The sequence below is a fragment of the Pan paniscus genome, chromosome 1, assembly GCF_029289425.2.
Source record: "Pan paniscus chromosome 1, NHGRI_mPanPan1-v2.0_pri, whole genome shotgun sequence".
NCBI classification, from domain to species: Eukaryota; Metazoa; Chordata; class Mammalia; order Primates; family Hominidae; genus Pan; species Pan paniscus.
This window is the reverse complement of record NC_073249.2, coordinates 16,762,651-16,785,661: the sequence shown is the minus strand read 5'-3', so window position 1 is coordinate 16,785,661 and position 23,011 is coordinate 16,762,651. Positions and strand designations below refer to the sequence as shown.

General features: G+C 42.0%; 1 protein-coding gene across 5 annotated transcripts in view; it reads right to left on the bottom strand.

Moving 5' to 3' along the window:
• The window catches only part of SIPA1L2 (signal induced proliferation associated 1 like 2), a 235,123-nt gene that overhangs the window by 25,092 nt on the left and 187,020 nt on the right, over positions 1 to 23,011 (bottom strand). For all 5 annotated transcript variants that reach the window (XM_034949114.3, XM_034949112.3, XM_034949111.3 and 2 more), the window contains 7 exons: positions 22,398 to 22,481; positions 20,550 to 20,650; positions 20,073 to 20,176; positions 17,892 to 18,280; positions 11,025 to 11,249; positions 7,190 to 7,343; positions 4,374 to 4,593 (listed from right to left, as the gene is read on the bottom strand). In XM_034949114.3, coding sequence (XP_034805005.3) covers positions 4,374 to 4,593; positions 7,190 to 7,343; positions 11,025 to 11,249; positions 17,892 to 18,280; positions 20,073 to 20,176; positions 20,550 to 20,650; positions 22,398 to 22,481 — 1,277 coding nt within the window. The remainder of the gene's footprint in view (positions 1 to 4,373; positions 4,594 to 7,189; positions 7,344 to 11,024; positions 11,250 to 17,891; positions 18,281 to 20,072; positions 20,177 to 20,549; positions 20,651 to 22,397; positions 22,482 to 23,011) is intronic.

Below are 23,011 nucleotides of genomic sequence, written 5' to 3'. Positions count from 1 at the left end.
ATTCTTACTGCCCATGTTGCATACGGACCTAAGTCAGCCTTTCAAGAGACTCACGAATTCTGAAAGGGGGGTAGTATCAGGGAACCACTGCCTGCGCACCTGCTCTGGCTTGCGACATTGATCTTGTGGCTTCCCGTCTGTTTACCCAAAACCTGAAATCACAGTAACCATCTTTACTGAGTCTGAGTTTATTGCTATTATTATAAATGCCAAGGAGCCTCTCAACAGCATTTCCTGGCGGTCAGATATCTGAGGTTTCACAATTACACTTTTCAGAAAGCAATGTTTATTACAGGGAAGACTGAGGACATTTGAAAAAAGAGAAAGAAGTATTACACTGAATAACACTGCCTAGTCAAATACTGAATAGTCAAAACCCTGTTTGCAGATGGATGGATACCTTGCCATGCCACCCTTGGCAAGGATTCTTCCTCTGGTGGTTGGTAGTCCTTATCATCTACAACACAAAACCACCGAGGCTACACATGTGGTCTGAAGCAACACATGCAAGTATTACATTATAACTAAAATACCAGTTTATTTTATTTATTCTAAGCTCTCCCACTCTCCCACTTTTTAACTTCAAGGGGCATTCTTTGTGATGTGCGTAGGTCAGAACTACAGGATTTGAAACCACACATAATATTCTCTATTTTCATTTTTGAAATCTAAGAATTCTCATCAGTCCATTCTCATAGGAAGATTTCAGAGTTTTGATCTCCGTTCCATAAAAAACCAAAAAATTATCTTTAAGCCTGTGAGCCTGCCAATGCTTGGGACTGTGCTGAATGAACCCAGGTGTCTACCTGCCAAGGAATAAAAGGAAAATATGACTGCTTTTCAGTGTCACTGGTTATGTGGCCTGTGAACTGTGTGTTCAAAAGCCCACTGTCATTTTTTTCTCATCTGGGCCCTTAAATAAATTTTCTTCTGCAATCTACCTATGACAAAAACAAAGGTCCTAAAGGCAAGGCAGAAATGTTTCAGAAATATTCTCAACTGCTCGATCAGGTGATATTTGCATACCTCCAAGTTGAAGACATAAAGATACAGCACATTGCAGTGACTTCACAGGAAATATACATGAATCATGACATGAATTACATCCAAAATGAGCTTGTTAAGTATGAAGATTAAGATCTTAGTCTCAAGAGAAGAAAGATTGAGACAGATTCAAATCTGTAACTTTTAAAAGCTAAAAATACCTGAAAGAGAAGCCTGTGACTATGATAATTACATGTAGAAAAGGTGCAGAGATTAGGTCTTCCAATATTCACTGGGAAGAGACGGGCAGTTACTGGTGCTTTGCCCTGCTACCCTCCCTCCAAATTATAAACAAAATCTGATTGAGTCTCTCCTGGTGAAAGATTCTCTTTTCCCTAGGAATGCCCTATGTTTTAAAGTTTAAAAGAAGAGTATCTGTGCTTTCTGAGTTTTCTGCCCAACTCTATCTACACAGCAATTCAAAACCATCTGGAACCAACCTCTGCTCCAAGTTTTAAAGTGAAGCTATATCTCTCTGAGAAACTAAGAGAAACTACTGGGCAACTTCAAATATTCCTCATTTCTCGCTCAAAGACATCTTCTGGGCATTAACACTCACATTTCAGCTTTTTGGGCTGCTCTAGTTTTTGACTGTCAAAACTATTCTTAAAGAGTGGTATCTTCTTAGAGAGGGTCTACAGAATGGCCAGAAACCATAGAAAGAAGAGGATTATTAAAACCTGTCTTGAGTAGATCTTAATGGTGCAAAAGTGATACATACTCGGTAGAAATCATAATTCAAATTTTGAATTTTGAACTTTTCCCTGGCTAGTGATAGGTGGTATGACACTCTGTCGCAATGCTGAACTGGCAGTGAGCCACAGCTCCCAGTCAGCCATGCACGAGATTCCATGGGTAAATAACTGATATTGTATAGTGTATTGTGTTGCAAGATGATTTTGCCCAATTAGAGGCTAATGCAAGTGTGCTGAGTATGTTTAAGGTAGGCTAGGAAATGCTATGATGTTCAGTAGGTTAGGTCACCATATACGTGGTCAACTTACAATATTTTCAACTTATGGTGGGTTTATCTAGACATGGCCCCATCGTAAGTCAAGGAGCATCTATAATCACATAGGCGATTGTGGTAGTCAGAAGGCCAGGGAACTAGAGGCCTCCAAACAATTAGATTCTGGAAGCTTAAACTTTCCATGGACAGGAGGTTGGAAATCAGAAGTTTTTAGGGGAATACACTTCAATACAAATTACCTCCAGTTTTCTGATTTACATTTTGTTAGTTCATCCATCAAGCCTAGAGAACTTTTTCCGAGTAGTTTCTTAAGTGTAGCTATTGGAGGAGATGTATCACCAAATAAGAAGGTTTCTTTAAAGAGAGCAAATGGCAAGGAAAACTCTTAGTGCTTTTTCTAGAGAAGTAAAAATGAAGACAAGTGAGGCAGTTTTCAACTAGGACAGTGAATGAACAGTATAACTTGACTGTTTCCTAATTGTGCCTTTGAACACATTAAAAAAGGATACAGTTCTCCAGTATATGACTAAACAAACTACGGTACATCTAGATGACGCAATATTATTCAGCTGTAAAAAGAAATGAGCTATCAAACCATGAAAAGACATGGAGGAAGTTGAATGCTTATTACTAAGTAGAAGAGGCCAGTCTGAAAAGGCTGCATACTGTATGATTCCAACTATACGACATTCTAGAAAAGGCAAAACAATGGAAATAGTAAAAAGATTAGTGGTTGCCAGGAGCTAGAGGGGAGGGAGGGATGAACACGCAGAGCACAGAGGATTTTTAGGGCAGTGTAACTACTCTGAATGATACTGTAATGGCGGATACATGTCATCTTACACATTTTAGAAACACACAGAATGTACAACACCAAGAACGAACCCTAATGTAAACCAGGGCCTTTGGGTGATAAGGATCTGTCCACATAGGTTCATCGATTATGACACATGTACCACTGCCACTCTTTGAGGGCAGGGGTTTGTTGACAGTGGGGAAAATGTGTTGAGGAGGTATATGGAAATCCCCTGTACTTTTTGGTGTGAACCTAAAACTGCTCTAAGAAGTCTATTTTTTTTTTAAGTGAAGCTAACAAAAAAAAAAAAAAAAAAAAAAAAAAAGGACATACATCTTTCACCTGGAAACAAAATGAAGGGTAGAATGTAAGACCAACATAACACACGTACCACAGAGAGTTCACAAGCACACTTCAAACACTGTAAATGAAATAACACTTGCAGGAAAATAGAGTTTTATTGGTTTTACAAAAGCTTTTAAGAGGACATTGAAGTTACCTTTTACAAAAAAGAGAAAACAGCTAGAGAAATATTAGGAAAGTGGCCTAGGTCTGGCTGACCTTTCACATGGTTGTCAAGAAGGCGTTTAAAGGTTTCTTCAATTTAGGTAAATGGACTCTTTATAACAGGCAGGTTATTATGTTACTTAAAGAAGTAGATTAAGAATTTTATGAGATAAGGTTCATTTCCAATTATGTTAAACATTGGAAATATTATTAGAACTTTGATTTCATTTAGCCTGGGACTTCTAAGTGTATTATGAAGTTCGAATTGGTTCTAAAGATATTTTCTGTGATGAAATGAAAAAACACTTGGCAATGAATAGATTTCTGATTAAATTCCCATTTTTTCTGTAAAAAAATAACTATGTATAAAGGAAATAAGGCTAACATAAAAAAAAGTGTCCTTAAAAACTGACATTAATGAAGACTTGACACTACATAAAAATCAAAGATTTTTAGGATTTGAAGGAAAATCATCTAGAAATCGTCAGGTTGACCTGTGACTAGTAAGTTGAAATAAGCGGGGACACAAGAGAACACACGTCATCTGCACAGGAACACAAAGCCGCCCACGGGTAAAGCCCAGTCTACAAGCCAGGTCTCCCGAGGCACACGTGCCACCTCCCCATCTCCAGGTACTGAACTGCACGAAGAAACTGAAGGCTAGAAAACCAGATGTCCCTCCTTGCTGTCACCCACTGGAAAACCCACTCCTTACATCAGTCTTTTCTTTTTTTTTTTAAATCAGGCTAAAGACATTTTTTTCCTTTATAGATATGATAGCTGAGATATGATGCAGAAGTCACTATTGGACTTGACAGAAATATCTAACATGAGTTTCTCAATTGCTTTCAAAATAGGTAGTGTTACCTAACTTTTTCAAAATGTCCACTCTGGGGCTTCTATATTTGAAAATTATTTAAAACACCAAATAATATATATTTAATAAAAACAAAAACAAACTCCTAAATCACTCCACCCTCAGAGCCCAATGAGGCAGGAGTTATGCGATCAGCCCACCCTCAGCGCTGGCCAGGGAGCAGCCAGCCCCTCGCTTACTTCTCAGGCTCCCCATGCTGGGTGCGGGGTGGGTCCGTGGAGGCAGCGTGCTGTGGTAGGGTGGGGTGGTGCTGAACAGAATGTCGTTGGGCAGGGCTTGGTCAAGCATGGAACTCCGGGAACTGCCAAAGGAGGACCCCCTCCTGTTGCTGCAGATGCTCTCGTCAGACAGCGTGCGGTAAAGCGACCTCCTTGGAGACAGGTTCCCATAGAACGAAAACTAGGGTTTAAACAAGGTGCGAGGAGGGAACAGACATTAAAAAAACGAATGCATGGGGCTTGTTGGGCTAAGTCCAGTGGTTTCACATACTATTGTGATAGCTTCTTTGAGTTTTCTCTGTTAGCTCAAGAATGCCAAACGCAGCATGCAGGTGATCAAGGCAAATCCACCAGGGCTTGGGTGTAGTTATTAGATTTTATGTTTTCCTCCTTTGACATTCTATGAAATATTATCATGAATTAGACATGCACAGCTTTATTAACTCTGAAATGTTAAATAAAACCTCCATAACCTTATAGCAGTGATAGTTCCTGGAATTATATAAGGTTGCCATTTCAGGCAATAGTTATTCAAAGCTCCACATAATACCGGTTTGATTTTAATTTGAAATGACTACATTGTAGTATTAGGCAATTTCTCTACCAATCAACTACATGTGAGGTTCAATCTAATCTAAATAATAAGACTAATTGTGAACACTGAAGCTTTGCCGGCCACATAAACACATTTCCAAAAATCAGCAGCAGTCCAATAAAGTCTTACTGTCCACTTAAAAGTGTCACTTGTGGCCGGGCACAGTGGCTCATGCCTGGAATCCCAGCACTCTGGGAGGCGGAGGCTGCTGGATCATGAGGTCAGGAGATCAAGACCATTCTGGCTAACATGGTAAAACCCTGTCTCCACTAAAAATACAAAAAATTAGCTGGGCGTGGTGGTGCGCGCCTGTAGTCCCAGCCACTAGGGAGGCTGAGGCAGGAGAATGGCATGAACCTGGGAGGCGGAGCTTGCAGTGAGCCGAGATCATGCCACTGTACTCCAGCCTGGGCAACAGAGCAAGACTCCGTCTTGGAAAAAAAAAAGTATCACTTACCAAAGTCTGTATAATTGTTGAAAATTGAGTTACAATAATGGATCATAACCAGACTTAAATGAACCATTAAAATTATTGTTGTGTTTAATTACAGATAGGGTAAGGAAAATTCTTACTAAAGAAATGAGTGGTCAAATACTCAAGAAAAGTTAAATCAAATCTGAATTTTCAACTACTTCCTTTGCATACTGAACCACATTCCTTTTAGGTAAACAATAGTAAAAGCCAGAATGTTCACATCATCAAACAAAGAAATGGCTATTTACATTTATGAATGTAGCAGTAAGTCTAAAAATATTCCTATTGTGTGTGTGTTCCTTCCATTCTGTCAAGTCTTTCCAACTGATGAATGGTAACTGGAATGTGTGTGAGTTACAAAGTTAAATTTACATCATGAAAAGAAGGTGATTTGTCTTAGAAGAAAAAACACATGTCAAGAAGTTCAACCCTCCAAAAAGAAAAGCTATTTACACTCTTTGTACAACAGTCTGCCTTTGCACCCAAGCTTATACAGTATCATGTACATGACTTGATATAAGTTTTTTAAAAAAGACTCATTATGATGGAGTTCTTATGGGATTCCCTCCTCACACACCACCAGCAGGTTCTTCAGAACTTGATTACAGGCATATCGGATTAAAGCAGCTTTGCAGTAGTGTCTAATTAGAGTGTTGTTCTAAAAACACAATTAGGTTAATTGCAGAATTGTTTTACTATAGGGAAGACAGAAGCACAAAGACCTGCAGTTTACCCTGATCATGGTCAGTATGGCAATACCTGATTTCCTTTTTCCTTTTCATATGAACAAGAGGGAGTGCTGGATTAGAAGTGAGAGACAAGGACTCAGTTGCTGACTCTGGCACCAAATATTTATGAAGAGCTCACATTTTACCATCTGGGGCCTCAGTTACTTGCTAAATGGGGTGATTGGGCTAAATCGCCTTTAAGTCCTTTTCAGTACTTTAAATTGTTTAGCAAAGTGGCTTAAGAGATTGCAATAATAATGAAACTGAAGCCAATAAGCAAGCTAACATTATCGAGTACTACATTGTGAATGACAAAGGTAGGCCACTGAACTTGGGGTTGGTTTATGAGATTTAAGCATGACCTTCCCTATGATCTCTGCATATCTCTAAATGGCAGTGTGCAAGTTCCAACCCTGTTTAAAATGCCCAGCAGTGTGCTGTCTAACTCCAGTCCAGTTCTGGAACAGGATTACATTTAAGGAGAGACAGCTTGGAGCAGAGGCTAGAGCTCTGGAACAAAAGTTAGGTGGTGTGAATTTTAACAGCTACTGTTCACGATCACTAGTTATGTCCAGGAGCTGTACTACGCTCTTCAGACATTACTTCTTATCTTCACTGTAACTTCACAATTCAATTACTATGATCTCCTTTTTTCAGATGAGAGCATTGAGGTCAAGAGGCCAAGTCACTTGCATAAAGTCATGCAGCTACCCATTGCTGGAGCCAGGATTTGAGGCTAGGCCAGCCGGACTTTTAGCTCTATCTGAGGTTTTAAAAACAGCCTTCTTAACCTCTCCCAGGCTCCCTTTACATACTGATACAATCAAAATTGGCAACGGTCAACTATGTGCAGTGAGTCGTTGGTAGGGTCATGAGAGATGAAGCATGTGGGAGTACTCTGGAAACCTCTGAGTTTCTTTAGACTTTTTTTTTTTTTTTTAGTGTTTCTGGTAACTTCAAAGCTCCCTAAGTCACTAACCTTTCTTCGCCCCTCCTCCACTAAGGGGCTGTCAGGAAGCATCAATTTCAGAAAATCTTCTTTAGACAGAACATGTTGAGTCTCTGCAACAGCATCTCCCACCACTGTCTGATGCTGAGTTGCTGTGGACATGACATCCATCTCACTATACATCCTGTTGAAAACAATCAGAATGGAAATTAAGCCTATTTGTAAAGTGCCTGTAGTGGTAAGAATTAAAACCTAGTAAACAGTTTCAACAGCCACAAACGCATACAAACACTTCTTAGGTCTTAAGTCAGTTCACTTTTGCTGCGTTTGCTCCAAATTCCCATGCCATTTCACATTTGTGAAATGAGCTTAACTACAAAGTTAGATGTCTGAATAATTCAGACACAAATCAGATCCCCAAAGCCCAGGATGAAAAAAATACACAGCCAACTTTTAAAATACGGCTGTGTTTTCCCTTTCCTAATCTGTGTCAGAAAACACAGTTTCAATAATTCATCAGAGATGATCATATGTCTTTCGAAGCAACGCTTGTGTGCTCTCGCGGCTGGACAACCAGAGCCCCGATGGCACCCAGGCAACAGAGAGGAAGCCACCCGAGGGAGCCCAGGGTTTACGAGTCATCAATTCACACGTGTGCTAAGCATGTTTTATTATGAGCAATTTCACAAAGCTGTTTGGATAAAGCAGCCGTCTCCCTTAATTATCAGTATATAAAAATGTATTGACAGACAACAAAGGAGTGTCAAGCTGAATTACTGTTTTTAGCTCCTTTACAGGGACAAAACTGGGGAATCATTCTAAAAAGGTTTACTCTGAAAATACAATCTGAGCAACCAAATATTCCTGAAGACACAGTAAACAGTCAGCGGCTGTACTGTCAGTGGAGGCAAACAGTCTTTGCCACACAACCTGAAACATAACACTCTAGGAATTCACAGCCCACAGCAACGAGCTGGAGAATGACCTGAATGTTATTGCTGTGTGCCTCTGAGATGACTCTTGATTTCAAAAGCCAGGCTATCTTATAACTGTATGACAGCTCACTGGGAAATTGCTAGAATAAGAAACATACACAAACATGCTCAAAATTAAGAAGGATTTCTCTAAAATCCTCTATGGCTTTATTCCTGAGGTAGGACAGCTTTCCCTGTACCTCTCAGTTCTTGAAGCACAAGCTACAGTTACAACATGAACAAATAGTGGCTGTAAAAAAAAAAAAAAAGAAGCATTTCATAACTTTTAAAACATTACTGAAGATTTAGTTGGTTTGTGGGATGGCATGACATAAAAATGGGAGCTACAAGAAGAAACCAAGATGCTGGAGGGCTTTTGCACAAAAGCCACATAAGGAAAACAAAACAATATAGTTTTTACAAAGACTGCATCCAAGAAGCGCCCAACATTTGATCCTGAGGTGAGTTAGGTGGTGCTCAAGAGCTCCAGGCCGTATGTGTTTTGGGAAAGATGCGGGGAAAAATCCCAGGTCCTACCAATAACTGCATGGATAAAAATATTACATCCATAATTACGATTACAATGTGCTGTTCTAGTTTCTATATGCGTTTATAGAATATGTGTTAAAATATGTGTTTATAAAAAACACTAGCTTTCTCCGCTAAACTAGTAATTTAAAGAAATTATCCAATGACGTGTCATAAATACGCTCTGAGGATTTACTCTGTGCCTGCCACCGTGAGTAGTGAAGTAAGCAGGACAGGGGGCTTGCACAGGACCTCCAGTCCGGGGGTGTGTGCATGTGGTATGTATGTGGTATATGTTCTGCAGGCTGAGATGACCAATCAAGTGCGAAGACACTGTAGGAAGTACTGAGCTAGCGGGTGCAGAGAACAATCCCCTTTGGGAGGGTGCTGGCCAGGCTCAGAAACTCACAAAGGGCATTTAGGCAGAGGGAACAGCATGAATGGGTGCACAGAAGCCTGAGACAGAACTGCTCATTCGCTGATATTATTTAAAAATGTAAGATGATATTATTAACAAAATTAACAGTAGGGCTTCCACAATATGATTTTGAGAAATAACTGGTCTATGTGAAACTTGTGGAGAGCACAACTGATTTCTTCTTCAGTGCACAATGAGACACTAAAAATATGATGTACTTGGCTGACTGTTTTCTAAGCATATCTTTCAGCAATTCGGTAAAACACTGTTTTGATAAAACTTCAAATCTAGTTAGTGCAGTCCTGTATGACTGCCTTGCCTTAGAAACACTCTGTGTTGCTGGGCAGAGCCTGGGGCACCTGTTCCATCTGCCAGGATGAGCCGGCACACTGACCAGGAGCCCTGGTCTCGAATCCCAGCACCGGCCTCTTGAGATAACCAGTTTGAGCTCAAATCCTCCCGATAAAATGCAACTTAGGACAGAAGAACTTCTACAGCCTCTCCCCTCCCAGGTATACCCAACAGCATGTGTGGGGACTGCCATTTGCCCTTCCATACCACAGGGGTCCCCAGGTGGGGAGCTCCAGCGGAGACACAATCTCAGTCTCCTCTAGTGTGCACACAACCTGCGACTCAAGAGACACAAACCCCTTTCTCACCTCATTCTGGACACTGCCTCGCTCTCACTGAGCATTAGTGCCATCAAACCAGTGCGTGGAAATGCATAAACCCTGGGCTTTTGCATGAAAACTGTCCGAATGGGCTCCTTTCACACTTCCCTGACTTTCCAAAAGAGTCCTTCGCCTAAACATAGTACTACAGCGACATATAAAATGCTTCTAAAAATATTTCACAGAACTTAAAAAAGGCTTGGAATGAATTCCCGTGAAGCACTCAGAAGACTCTTATTAGACAGAAATACCAATGTATCATTCTACCATTTTCATTTATAATAAAAAGGGCTAGTTATCACTATGAAATTCCTTCCTAAATAAGCCATTTGCAATGACTGACATGATTTTTTTAACAAAAGATTCCATGTTCAATTTAAGCACTAAAAGAATCTTTAATTTAGAAGGCAATATCATATGAGCTGTATTTAAGACACAGGATCATTTTTTTTAAGAGAAAAAAGTGATACTAGTTCACTGACAAAGTGTAAAATCTGGAGGCTCTCTCTGAAGAGCCATCCCAGTGTGGGTGCATGCCACGCTCAGCACCACACGCCTGATGACGCTATCGCAGGCAGGTACAACAGAGCACACAGACCTGATCATTTAGCACGAGTATTCTGTTAAGCTTCTTTACGAAATAAGCAAATAGTTCCTTAGCCCCAGCCAGCCTTGCTCTGCATTCTTGAAATGCAATTTATTTACCTGTCTCTTCACAGAGGCATCAGCATAGTGTTCACAAGTGTTGTAAGATGGGTTATTAGTATTTTTAAATCTTTTTCTTTTTCAAACAGATACAAAGCATCCTTCCCTACGTGCCCACCACGCCCCCCCCAACCTCAAACCTAACAACTAAAAGAAAAATTGGAAGTCATGCTAAAATTAAGAAAAATACTTTTTGTTTTAGGATGTCACTTACACGGCAACTTTAAGGAACACACAGGACTCCGTGGGAATTTGAACTGCCTTTGACCTTGTGTATTTATAGAGACTCTATACTCACACCATCAGTAGCATGTTACCATGACTTTTCTATTGCAGGCAGATTTGAATATAAAAGCGAAGAACACAGATTTCTTTTCCTTTTTTTATGTAAAAATCAAGAGAAGAATTTTATAGGGAAATATAAACATCAACATTTAAAGAGTTTAAGAAAGATGTTTTTAGATTATTCTTTTTTAGAAAATACATTTCCTTTGGGAGGAAAATACATTTGCTTAGTCAATCCCTACAGTGAAAAATGCTGACCAGAGAAGAACAGCCAACCACCTTACCCGGGACATTCAGTCATTTCAGGCTCCTCGGGCGGTGGGCTGCCCTCAGATTTCTTCCAGCCGATGACATATTTGTTCACTGCCCCTTGTCTGTGGTAGGGCTTGGACATGGACCCAGAAACCTGTTGTCCGCTGCTGTGAGACACGATGTAGACTTTGGATGAATCCAGAGACCCACTATTTTTTGAACAGTGAGCTGAAGGGCTTCCTGAATGGTGAGAACCACTGAGGAGAAAAACAGACAAAAGCTGCGATACAATCTGATTTCAGCAGTGCTGGCACACGGCCAAATTCAGAGCCACAAGGCTTTACTCAAGTCTTTCTCCGAGAGCAAAATCGGGCCCAGTGAAGCAGATGGAGCCTTCTTTCTACCATGGAGCTTGCTAAGAAGCCTCATTTTACATAGGCTAAGGTTATTCACGTGCAAGTTGTATGCCTGTGGCAGGAAGGATGTTAAAAACATGGCCGGGGAAATCTGATAGAAAAATGGGCAACATTCCTAAACTGATTCTTCAAAAGAGAACAAACTCAAATGGTGAATATGTTTGTCGGAGAAGGTGCTCAAACTCAGTTGTCTCCAGGGAAATGCCAATGCAAACCACAATGGAATATCATTACATACTCACCAGACAGGCAAAAATGGGAATGCCTGACAATACCCAGTGACCCAGTGTTAGTAAGAACTGGGGCAATAGGTACCTTCCTACTGCTGGTGGGAGTAAAAAGTGCATGAAACAGTTTGAGCATTACCTATGAAGGTGTGTGCACCTGCAGAGCTTACGATACAGCAATCCCACTCCAAGGGCGCACACACACAGCAAACCCCTACTGCACGTGCAACTGTCAACATGGAACAATGTTGATTAGAAGCACTGATTTTAAGAACTCCCCAATGGCAGCAACCCAAATCATCAGTAGTAGAAGGATATTCGATTAATAACTATGAATGAATACATGGAATACTCTACGAATGAATGGACTGAGGCTACAGACGACTTGGGCGATCTCATGAACAATGTAGAGAAGAAGCAAGTCACAAAGAATACAATGATCATGAGCCAGTTGCTTAATAAAGTTCATAAACAGGTAAAAGTAAACAACATGTCATTCAGGAAAATGTAAAGAAAATGAGGGGATGATTATCAGAAAAGCCAGGTTAGTGGCTACCTCAAGGGAGAAGAGAAGGGGTTGTAATTGGGTAGGATGCAGAGAGCTTCCAGACACAGCAATGTTCTAGTCCTTAACCTGGTGGTAGTTACAGGGGTGTTTGCTGCATTATCATATGATACAACAGCAACAATACTGAAACAGACAGAGGCCCTAAAAACAATAAAAATTTTCAAGGTTAGTAATTAAGCTAAGGCCAGAAGGACTACCCACCCCCGGCTGACTGAGAAATTAAGTGGACAGTTAACCACCACCAGAAATATCTTTTTCTTAAATTAGAAAGATCAACAATATGTTTTATGAAAAACAAATAAAAGTTACTTTATAAATATGAAAAATTTTAAGAGTTTAAATTATAGGTCTAATCTCAGCGTTCAGAAAGGCAGGTGGGCTTCACTTTCAGCAAACTTGACACGTGAGTGCAATGCGAGGATTCCGGGTCTCAACATCAGCTCTGTCCCTTACCACTGCCAGACCCTGGGCAAGTTTCTTAACCTCAGTTTTCTCATCTGTAAATTGAGGATAATAACAGTATCTACCTCCAAAGGTTTCTCTGAAGACAATCTGAGTTAATATTAGTGAAGCACTTAGAACAGTGAGTAGCATAGGGTAAGCATTATATAAATGTAGTTACAGAAAGTGACCCAGCAAAGGATTATTCACGAGTAGAAGTCCTTTCTATTGAAAGAGTTTAACACAGGGTTCCCGCGGTAGCAAGCTCCTCCAGTATGCTGTAAATATAATCTTATTCTGAAACCCCAGGTGAGCACAGACCTTTTCTGATACATGTATAAAGCAAGTATCATAAAAGACGAATAAAGTATAAAAATAAGAGTGATATTAAAATGAACTTTTTGTAGAGGTTCAAGAGGAAATAAAGAAACAAAATAAACGGACCCATTTTCAGGGTCTCTGCGTTTTGGAAAACACTGCGGTATTAAGTAAAATTAACCAACAAACAAAGCGCCTCATCTACTCCTATGAAGAAACTTAGTTGCTGGTGGCTGGTCTGGTGCCCTTGAGTATGAGTGATGGCTCCCTCTCTCTGGGTGCTAACTGTGGGTCTCGGGAAGACGCTGCACTGCCTCTACAATGACATCCACACACATGGAACACCAGGTCGGGAGAACAGTAAAGCAACATGACCAAGGTGACCTGAGGAGTAAGGCAAGCAATCAACAGGCATGAATAATAGGAGCTAATGGACTCTTCCCATTCACTGGGGTGCACGCCAGTTAGGGAGCCCTAACATGAAAACCGTGTGTCTAGACAACGAGCTCTGACGCCCTGTATGTTATTTTCCCAAGTGTATTTTGAAAAATTTCAGAGCTACAGAAAAGGGAAAGGATAGTAGCATAAACATCCACATACCATTTTTCAAGATCCACTAATTCCTCTCTGAACCATCTGAGAATTAGCTGCAAGCGTAAAGACATCATCATACTCCTATATTTCAGCATTTATTTCCCAAGAATAAGGACATCCCCCCAGTAGTTAACCAAGTGATGATCATGTACAGGACATCAGGCATTAATGCAATACTGTTATCTAACAGACAGTCCACATGCTAGTTTCCCCATTGTCCCAATAAGGCTTATGGCCTTAGTTTCCCCATCAAGAACCTGATGAAGGACTGTGCACTGCCTTCCACTACCCGTGTGTCTCATGTATTTTAAAGCCTTGGATGATCCCCGAGATGTTTCGTTGTTAAAGGCTGGGGCACTCAAAGTCATGGTCTAGTTAATACGCTGCATGTGTGTAGGTTACTCACCTTTCCCCCTTAAAATGACCAAAGCGTATAGTTTTGAAAATGTATAGGTAATGATAGCGTGATCACAAACTCTATGTATTTTTCCATTTGTTTTATAACATTTTCTAAAAATTAGATTTCATTAAAAATGTATTTTATCCCAACTGTAAGATGTTTTAAAGTTAACTTGAAGAACAAATGTACAGAATCCATTTGATGAGCAATGTGGCATAATTCCTTGTTTAGTAGCAGTCGTATCATTACAGAAGTGTTCTCTGATGCTGATAACATTCTAGAATGTTGTCCACAAACTTTTCATGAATTCTTTCCTTCTGGACTAATGCTCTTCTTTCGGAGTTATACTGCTGACGTCCAGTCATTTGTACCAGGAGAAAGGTATGGTGGCATGAATAATGATAAACAGCCCAACATCGTGTGTGCCATTTACAGGAGAATCCAGAACATGGGGTTTGTTTTTGCAGTTGATTTATTTCATTTTGCAAAGCCTTAGTTAGGCTAGCATAAATACTGCTTGGTATTCTGAGCTCCTATCTAAATGCCCTGCCCTCGAAGAAAGAAAAAAAATGTGTTTGCTAAATTAAAAGAACTGAACAGCAGGAGAAAGCAGGCTAGATATATGCTTGTTCTGCTTAATAGATGATTCCTGTTCCCCTACCCTCTTCCTCACAAGAGTGTAACTTGTCTTAAAGAGTTGTAAGTCCTCCCTTTGCCTCCTTAGTACAATCTTGGAATCGTGCCATATACACAATTCTGTACTTATTTAACTCCCGGGTGGCTGCCAAGGAATGTGCGTGTGTGTGCCTGGGGCTGGAGGAGGCTGCTATGGTGTCGGTTGTGAAAACCCAGAGTTAAAGAATTAAGAGTACACCATATACTGATTGGGGCTCCTGACACTGTGAACTGGGAATGGTGGATCCCACATTCCTCCTGCTTCCCTAGGTTACCCAGGCACTGGTTTATTAACTCCATCAATAAGCATTTATCAAGCACTTTTCCTAGTTCCTTTCTTTATCCAAAAAATATTCAGATGCCTGCCATGTGCACAGAAGCGTACTAAGTGTTGTGGATACAAGCGAACAAGATAGGCCATGACCCTATCAGCTCAAAACACGAATGCTCCAGTGAGGGGAAGGTGGCGATAAGTGGCCTTCTTGTGGGAAGGAATATGCAGTAAACACAAACAATTTTATTTAGGGGTGGGTGCTGTGAAGAAAATAACACACGGGTCAGGGGCACGGAGCACTTGGAGGCAGAAGTGTGGGTTTAGGCAGGATGGTCACCCATGTCAGTTCCTGAAAGTTTATTCTGCTCTTCTGTTACCTGGGCTACTCCCAGTCACAACCCAAGCCCTCCAGCAGTAGGCCTCGGCTTGAGGGGACTGCAAGGCTGCCTGAACTGGGACAGGAGAGGAAAGCAGGGGGGCTAAGGGAGCCTTCCTCATGGCCACCCATGCCCCAGCTGGGGTTGGCATTTCAGAGTTTGCAGAATCTTTGTGTGGCTTGATAGGTTGGTCCCTCGTCCTCTAATGAGTCACCTGCCTTTCACTCAACACACAGAAAACAAGGCAAATGCTGTAAATCCCATCCCTCCTCCTCGCCTCCTGTGCAGCTCGGGGGGCACGCAAGAGGAAGTGTTAAAAAGATTTCATTCAATGACTGAATTCCATGCTGAGCAAAAGCCTAGGATGCAAGTTGAAATGTGGCTTCAAAAGCCACCATCAACGAAGAATTACAAGAAAAGGGCAGTCAAGTGGTAAAAGATTCCACTCACTCAACATCTATCACTTATACAACAGCTGGGCCACATCCAATTTAGAGTGGCGGAAGAAAGTAAAATCAATCAGAAATCCAATCTAGCACTGTCATATACTTTCTAATAGTCTAGCCTATTAAATTTGCCAATGGTTAACGTAGTCATGAAAATCCATTACAAATACCGGTAAAAAGCCCTACCAAATATCAATAAATGAATGTACTCTGAAGGCAGTCTCCATAGAAATTTTACTTAATAATAATAATAATACAAAACTCTATTTGTGATGCCAATGACATCTGTCCAAAAAGGTGTCATGAAATCAGCTCTTTTACACATCATCTCAACTTTGAACTAGATGTTAGCAGGTTGTGCAATCCCGAGATGGTCTCCACAGTATGACCACTATTCCTGAAATTAAGCCAGGAATAATTCAGATAACCAAATTCACTGATAATCCTTAATTATTGTATTAGTTATTAGTACTAAACCTATTTTAAGTCAAATTATTAAATAGAACTGGTAAAAAAAAGTAGTAGGAACGTCTATTTTGAAAATAATCTTCATATCCTAAGCTCCCTCTGCATGGTGGACACACATGATTTCTACTCTCTGGCATCCACTCCCCCTTCTCCAGGTCAAATAATGTCCTGCTTCTCTTCTGGGGCAGTGGCTGTATTTGCCATTCCTCAGCTGTATGGCTTGGTGACAGGGACTGACCCCCAGCCCAGGCTGAGGGCCCCGAGTGCCGTAGACGATGCTACCCCCTAACCACATGATTAGAGCTAGGAACATGTGAGGAGATACGGGGGTGGTGTGGGGGCAGGGGTTGGCTTTGGAGAGGGCAGAAACCTGTTTCTTCTGCAGAAATTAGAAAAAAACCACTTTCTACCCGGGGACAGACGAGCGTGACTGTGGGAGGTCTGCAGGTGGCACAGCTGTTTTCAGCCAAGAGAAGAATGCTGAGATTTTGGGAAATGGTCATGTGGAGTGGGAAGATGGAGGCAACCTGGTCCTGGGCAGTATCATTTTGAGACGCTGGGTCAAGCAGAACCTTGAAAGTGCTAGACTTGTTGTTTACATAAGCCCCAATATGACCCTGGTGGCATGAACCAATCAGCATGGAGTTTCTTTAACTTGTAATGTAAAGGTCCCTGAATGACACTCAGTATCCCCTGGCAGTGGTGGGGTGAGGGGGGACTTTGAAGGGGAGCCTGAGGAACATAAAAAGCCTTTCACTGTGACCGCTACAGGTCTGCCTTGAGCACCATCATTTGGAGAAATGCTCCCTCATAGCACTAGGTACCTGCAAGAAATATTCCCATTCTTAGTTCATCTGACTCTGCCCTCCAGCATTGTGGGCAGGAGTCAGAGAGTAACTTGGAGCTGAATCAGGGAAGGCCTTGGAAACAAGCAGAAAAATGACAGTGGTAGTTGCTATAAATAGTTAAATTCTGTCCACAGCCAAACTGAATAAATGCATTTCTTTGTCCTTTGCCTAGTCTTTGAAAGTGAAGGCAGAAATCGCAAATTAGGTATTTTAAAACCACTGCAGAGAAGTATGTCAAACAGGAGTTTAAAACCACTCATGAGGAGATATTAAACATCTACACTTAGAGTACTTAGAATACAGTTCCTTTACACTTAGCTAGTCTTTACTGAATGAACCCCAGCTGCAGAGCTGAACACACTTTCATTGTTATACACATGATCTCAGGCCTCCCCTGCTGTCAGGGCCGTAGGAACAGGGAGGAAGTGTGTGCATGCCCTCACGGCAGGGAGCTACATGTGCTCCATGCACATGCTGCCTTCATGGCTTCCTACTACTATGGTCTGAAGATTAGTGAGTGCCACCCCTTCTCCAAAACACGTAGGGACAACAGGTTGAATTAGGAGAGAGACATAAGTGGCCTGACTAGAGCGATTAATATCTCTATTGACTTTTCACTCAAACTTAATAGGAAAAAAAAAACACCAACAAGGGACTTGTTAACATGCAAGCTTTGACATTTTCATATTGTAGAAACAAGCCCTTCCTCTGATGTCAGACAGCTAGGAAAAATTACACCAACCTACCTGATGCCCCTACTGCTTACAGTTCAGGCTTCTGCCCTATCCCAGCAGGCAGGGCCCAGGTGGCACCAGCAGGTACTACTCTGCAGTGCTGTGGGGCTCACCTGGAATGAGAGGATATCTCACTGAGATCGCCCATGCTGCCTTCCGCAGCACTGCCGGCGGAGATGGCGGACGCGTAGCCATGCACAGAATATAACTTGGCTGACTCGTCGTCAGGCCCAGAGACGTCGGCAGCATCAGCCCACTGCTCGGCCCGGCTGTGGATCAGGGACCTGCTGCCTGCCAGGTGCACAGGGCCGAGGATGGTGGCAGGCATGCACGGGGCCGTGTCGATGCCACTGTCGGTGGAGGCCCCTTTGATGTAGGTCAGCCCCAGTAATTCGGGGTCCATCAGGTCGCCAGACCCAAAGTGCTTGTCGTCACTGTTGCTGGAGGTGTTGCTGGAGAGCGTGTTGCTGCTGGAGTGACTGGAGCAACTTTTATCCCCAATCTTGAGAAGAAAGAGGAACAGAGAGTTTTCAAGTGAATCTTGAACTCAGGTGCTTCTCACCCTGACTCAGGGAGCTACAAGCCATGGGATCGCACCCAAGCCCTTTCTACTCACTCTTCAATGTGGGTAATGACAGGATTTCCTTTTTCAAAAACAACCTGGTTTTGTGCAGAAGTCTCTAATTCATACTTCTTCCCATAATTTATCTAAGTTAAATGGGTATCTTTAAGTCTTTAATTATTTGTGCATTAAGCACAAAACTATGGCCACAGTGTCACTAGCAAAGAAAATAATAAACAAAGGTGATAAACTGGGAAGAAACATGGGAAATTAATATAAGGAAGAGAAGGGCCACTTATTAAGAAAATGCTTCATGACAAATTATAGTGCCAGCCTTGAGTTCAGGGCAGAAGACTTAGGTTCCAGTCACAAAGGTAGGACTTTCTGGTTAATCACTTAACCCTCTCTGTGCTTGTAATACCGAGCTTACATGATTCCTGTGTGAAGCAAATGAGATAATATATGCAGAAGCACTTGGCTGCTGCAAAGTACATGGTAAACACGAAGTATCTCTCTGAGACAGCCCCAGTTAAAGTGCGTCCCAAGCCTTTAAGAAATGGGAGTCTATTGAGAGTAAATAGGTCTGAAAAAGAGTCAATGCTTTTGGCTGGGGTGGGGAGTCTCTGGAAGACAAAAAGCAAATAGAATAGAAGAAATGTCCCTGTCTCAACAATGTACTCATACAGACACGGCCTCTCTTCACAGTCTGGGAAAAGCAACAAGATCTGAAGCATCAGCAAAGGGCTTTGGAATCATAAGAACGAGCCAGGCCCCAGTAGATTTTAAAGTGGTTTGGCCTTATCTTTTTTTATTCCAGCCTATCAGATCCTTAAGCAAATCACCTTGACCTTTTCATCATACACTGATATTCTCAAAACTACGCCCACACCATGTATCCCTTTGCTGAAACCAATATGAGAATATTGTAAAGGTGGATTTAAATAGATACGGTGAGGCTGACTCAAGACAAGGTCGCGGTCACAGCTGAGGGAAGAAATGTCACATGTGTTTGCTAAGGGACAACTGCAAAGCTGGCTGATGACACATTAAGAAAGAAGAAAGACATAACTTAATTCAGGACCTTATAAATTATCTTCACCTGAACATTTTCAAAAATAAGCCACTTTAAAATGTTGGCTTTATTTGTAATAACCAACAATTCCTGTTTCTGCATTTCAATGGAAGTTTTGTTTCACCGGGCTACAGTCTCCCTCGAGGCTCACCTCCCAGGGTTTCTTCAAGGGGTACACATGGCAACACATGCAAAGGACTGAGAACTACCACGTGGGCGCTACTCTACCCTGACATGTGTAATGGGCAGCTGCGGCTGTGATGATTAAATCATCTATGACTGTACAGTAAATGGCTACCTATGGGCAGAGTTCCTCTGACCACACACACCGATTAGCGGTTTCTGCTTCTGTTTTGTGCCACTAAATGGATAAGTGGTTAACAGATTACAAATGGGAACATGATTTAGTAACTACTGCACTGGATATTGAGGATCAAAAGGCTGAGGATATAATTTTGGCTTTGCCACTAATTTGCTGTGCAACCTTTCTTTGAGGTCCTTTATAAATCAGGAAGATAGTTTCCTTTTTTAACCTCACCTCTAAGAGCCCTGTGAGGTAATGTGCTCTTGAGCATCCCCAGGAATCAGGCTGTACCACTGTGTGCTGAGACAGATCAGTCCTGGCTAGGCCAGTGAAGGGCTTATGAACAAAGGACTTACGTGAGAAAGCTTATTGGGGGAATCTTTGCAACTTCCATCTTTCTGCAGAGCTCTTTCTTTATAGGAACCCAGGACTTTGGAAGGTGGGCCATGCCATTTGGTTTCTGTCACATAAAAAGAGAGGAGTTGAATTTCCAATTTCCAGTATTACCAAAAGAGTAAAGAAAACCAGGAGTCAGACAAATGGTTTGGTAAACAGGAACAGGCTTGTGGTTCTGGGACTTTCTGGTCTTACCAATGGATATGCCACAAAAGTATACAGAACCACCACCATAAAGTGTTCACTTTCTGCAGGTGCCACAACCACAACCAACCATGACCACACCCCCTCCTGCATCTGGAGACCCAGCTGATCACCTCAACTTGGTGCACATAGGTTGAATGAGTGAATGAATAAAATGAAGTGATGGGAGAGGAGGGGGCAGAGAGGGGGAAAGGGGGAGCAAGGGAGGTCAATTTCCAGGAGTTCCTTATTACCCGGGTGCCTGCTTGCTTCCATGGTGTCTTCCCTCTCCCTGGCTCCGTCACATTCCAAAGGGCCTGAGCCCTGGTGTTCGAGCAGTAGAGGGGACTGGCACCTGAAAAGAACACAGAGCTGAGCCTGTCCTTTCTCAACCGTGCCACCTGCCAGCATGCACACGGGAGTGCTGGCTTCCAAGTAGGCTATGTGAGGGAAAGCCCTATCCAGGAGCTGGTTTTCTGGCAAATGAAAATGCAAATTGTCAGCTCAGCCCCGCCAGAGAAGCTAAAAGCATCTGAAATTGTGGGATCTGGTTTAACCAGAGGGTCAGAAAAAGCAGCCGGATGATAGCCATTTACAGATAAAGAAGGGCTGCTGACACCAGGAGGTTGAAGGACTGTCCAGGATCAAACAATGTACCTGCAAGCTAAGGAGGAGGTCGCATTTTTACGTTACGCTTAGAATACATGGCACTGACATCTCTTTATATTAAATTTTTCTTAAGAAAAAAAAAAAAAGGGCCGGGCACGGTGGCTCCTGCCTGTAATCCCAGCACTTTGGGAGGCCAAGGCGAGCAGATCACTAGGTCAGGAGTTGGAGACCAGCCTGGCCAACATGGTGAAACCTCGTCTCTACTAAAAATACAAAAATTAGCCAGGCGTGGTGGCGAGCGCCTGTAACCCCAGCTACCCAGGAGGCTGAGGCAGGAGAACTGCTTGAACCCGGGAGGCAGAGGTTGCAGTGAGCCAAGATCATGCCATTGCACTCCAGCCTGGGCGACAGACCGAGACTCCATCTCAAAAGAAAAACAAAAACAAAAAAAAAAAAAAAGGAAAAAAAAGATTAACTCTAGACTACATCCAAGTAGACTGTGTTTTATGAAAACCCCAAATATGAAAGAAATAAGTAGAAGAAAACTTATTGACATTACAAAGTGATCCTTATTTACAGAATTCTGGTTGAAGACCTTGGTTTACAGAAAAAGCCAGAAAAGGTTTTACTGTTTATACAAAAAAGAAAACCAAAAAAGCCAACATCAAAAAATCCTCTCTTCTCTTAAAATGCAATGTAATTTAGAAAGTTGCTTGACATACAATTTTTAAGAACTCTGTCTATCATCTAAGGGAAGGAAAACATATAACTCAGACTACATATGGAGAGAAATTTCCCAGTGCACCTGCGGGAGCAGTGATATAAGCTGCTCCTCAGAGTGGAGTCCTTCCCACTGACCGGCCATTCTCTCCTCTCAATCAGTGTGACCAGCTCCTAACTCCAACCCAAAGCAGCACCAAGTCACAGTGGCCCCAGCAGACCACTCCTCAGGAGCGCACCCTGGTGCCATGCTCCCTCTTCTCTTCCCAGAGGTGGTGGGATTGGTCAACTCAGTGTCTTTGTTCACAGAAGTCCTCAGGCTCTGCCTGAGCTGCTGGCTACTGCGGACTGGACTGCGTGGATACTACAAAGGGCAGCTCTCAGCTAGGTGTGCTGGGGCAACCTCCCAGTGCTTCTCAGACAGGAAGCAAAAAAGCCAAACGCTAAACCCACTTCTCTGATTTTGAGCGGCGTTTCCTCATCAGCAATTTAAGTCAGGAGGCAACTAAGCCCTCACATCCTTAATTTTCATGTTCTGAAAACCCTTCCTCATCAAAAAGGAAAAAACAGGCTGAGAACATAGACAAGTGAGCACTACCTACATAGAAATAATGAGCTTTCCAACCTGGACGAGTCACTTGTTAAAAGCATGTCTGGCATTATTATATTCCCCACATGGCCCCAGGTACAGAAGGCACACAGTAAATGCTTTTCAATGAGTCACAGAAAACAGGTTCCTCCCAGTGGATAACTAAGATAAAAATGAACGGTACCCGTCATAGCCCACTTGTGGTCTCCAGGGTCCGCTCCCGCCGGGTCCAGGGTCGCTGGAGGATGACTGGTTGCTGGGTGAGCTTCTGAAAGGTTGAGTAGAGTCATTAACAGGGCACTGAACTATCTGCCAAGCCCCTTGACCTGGCCTGTTTTGTTTCACAAATAAATATACTTTGAGAATGACAAAGAAAAGGAAGAAAAACATATTGCCATGTGAAACAGAATAAATCATGGAAAAATAAACTAAGAATCGGTGATGCCCAGGGATATCAGTGGTTTATGATTGGCAATTTGTCCTAGGAAAGAGGTATGACAGGACAGGCCCTCACTGTCTAAAGATTTAAAGCACAGATAATGATTCCCTCCCAGAGAAATACAGAAGAACAGCAATACAATTTCCGAGAATACAGAATTACGAAAACATTACTAATTCTTATTATGTGAAATTTAAAACAAGTCACGTTTTAGTTCTATACTTAAAACTTATGCAAAAAGAAAAACCTAAATTTGGCAAAACCATTTATTTTCACACATCTCTTGAATGTAATCCTATTTATCTTTTTTCAGACATGCAAAAATGAAAAATACTCATGAAAACTCACTTGATGAAGAT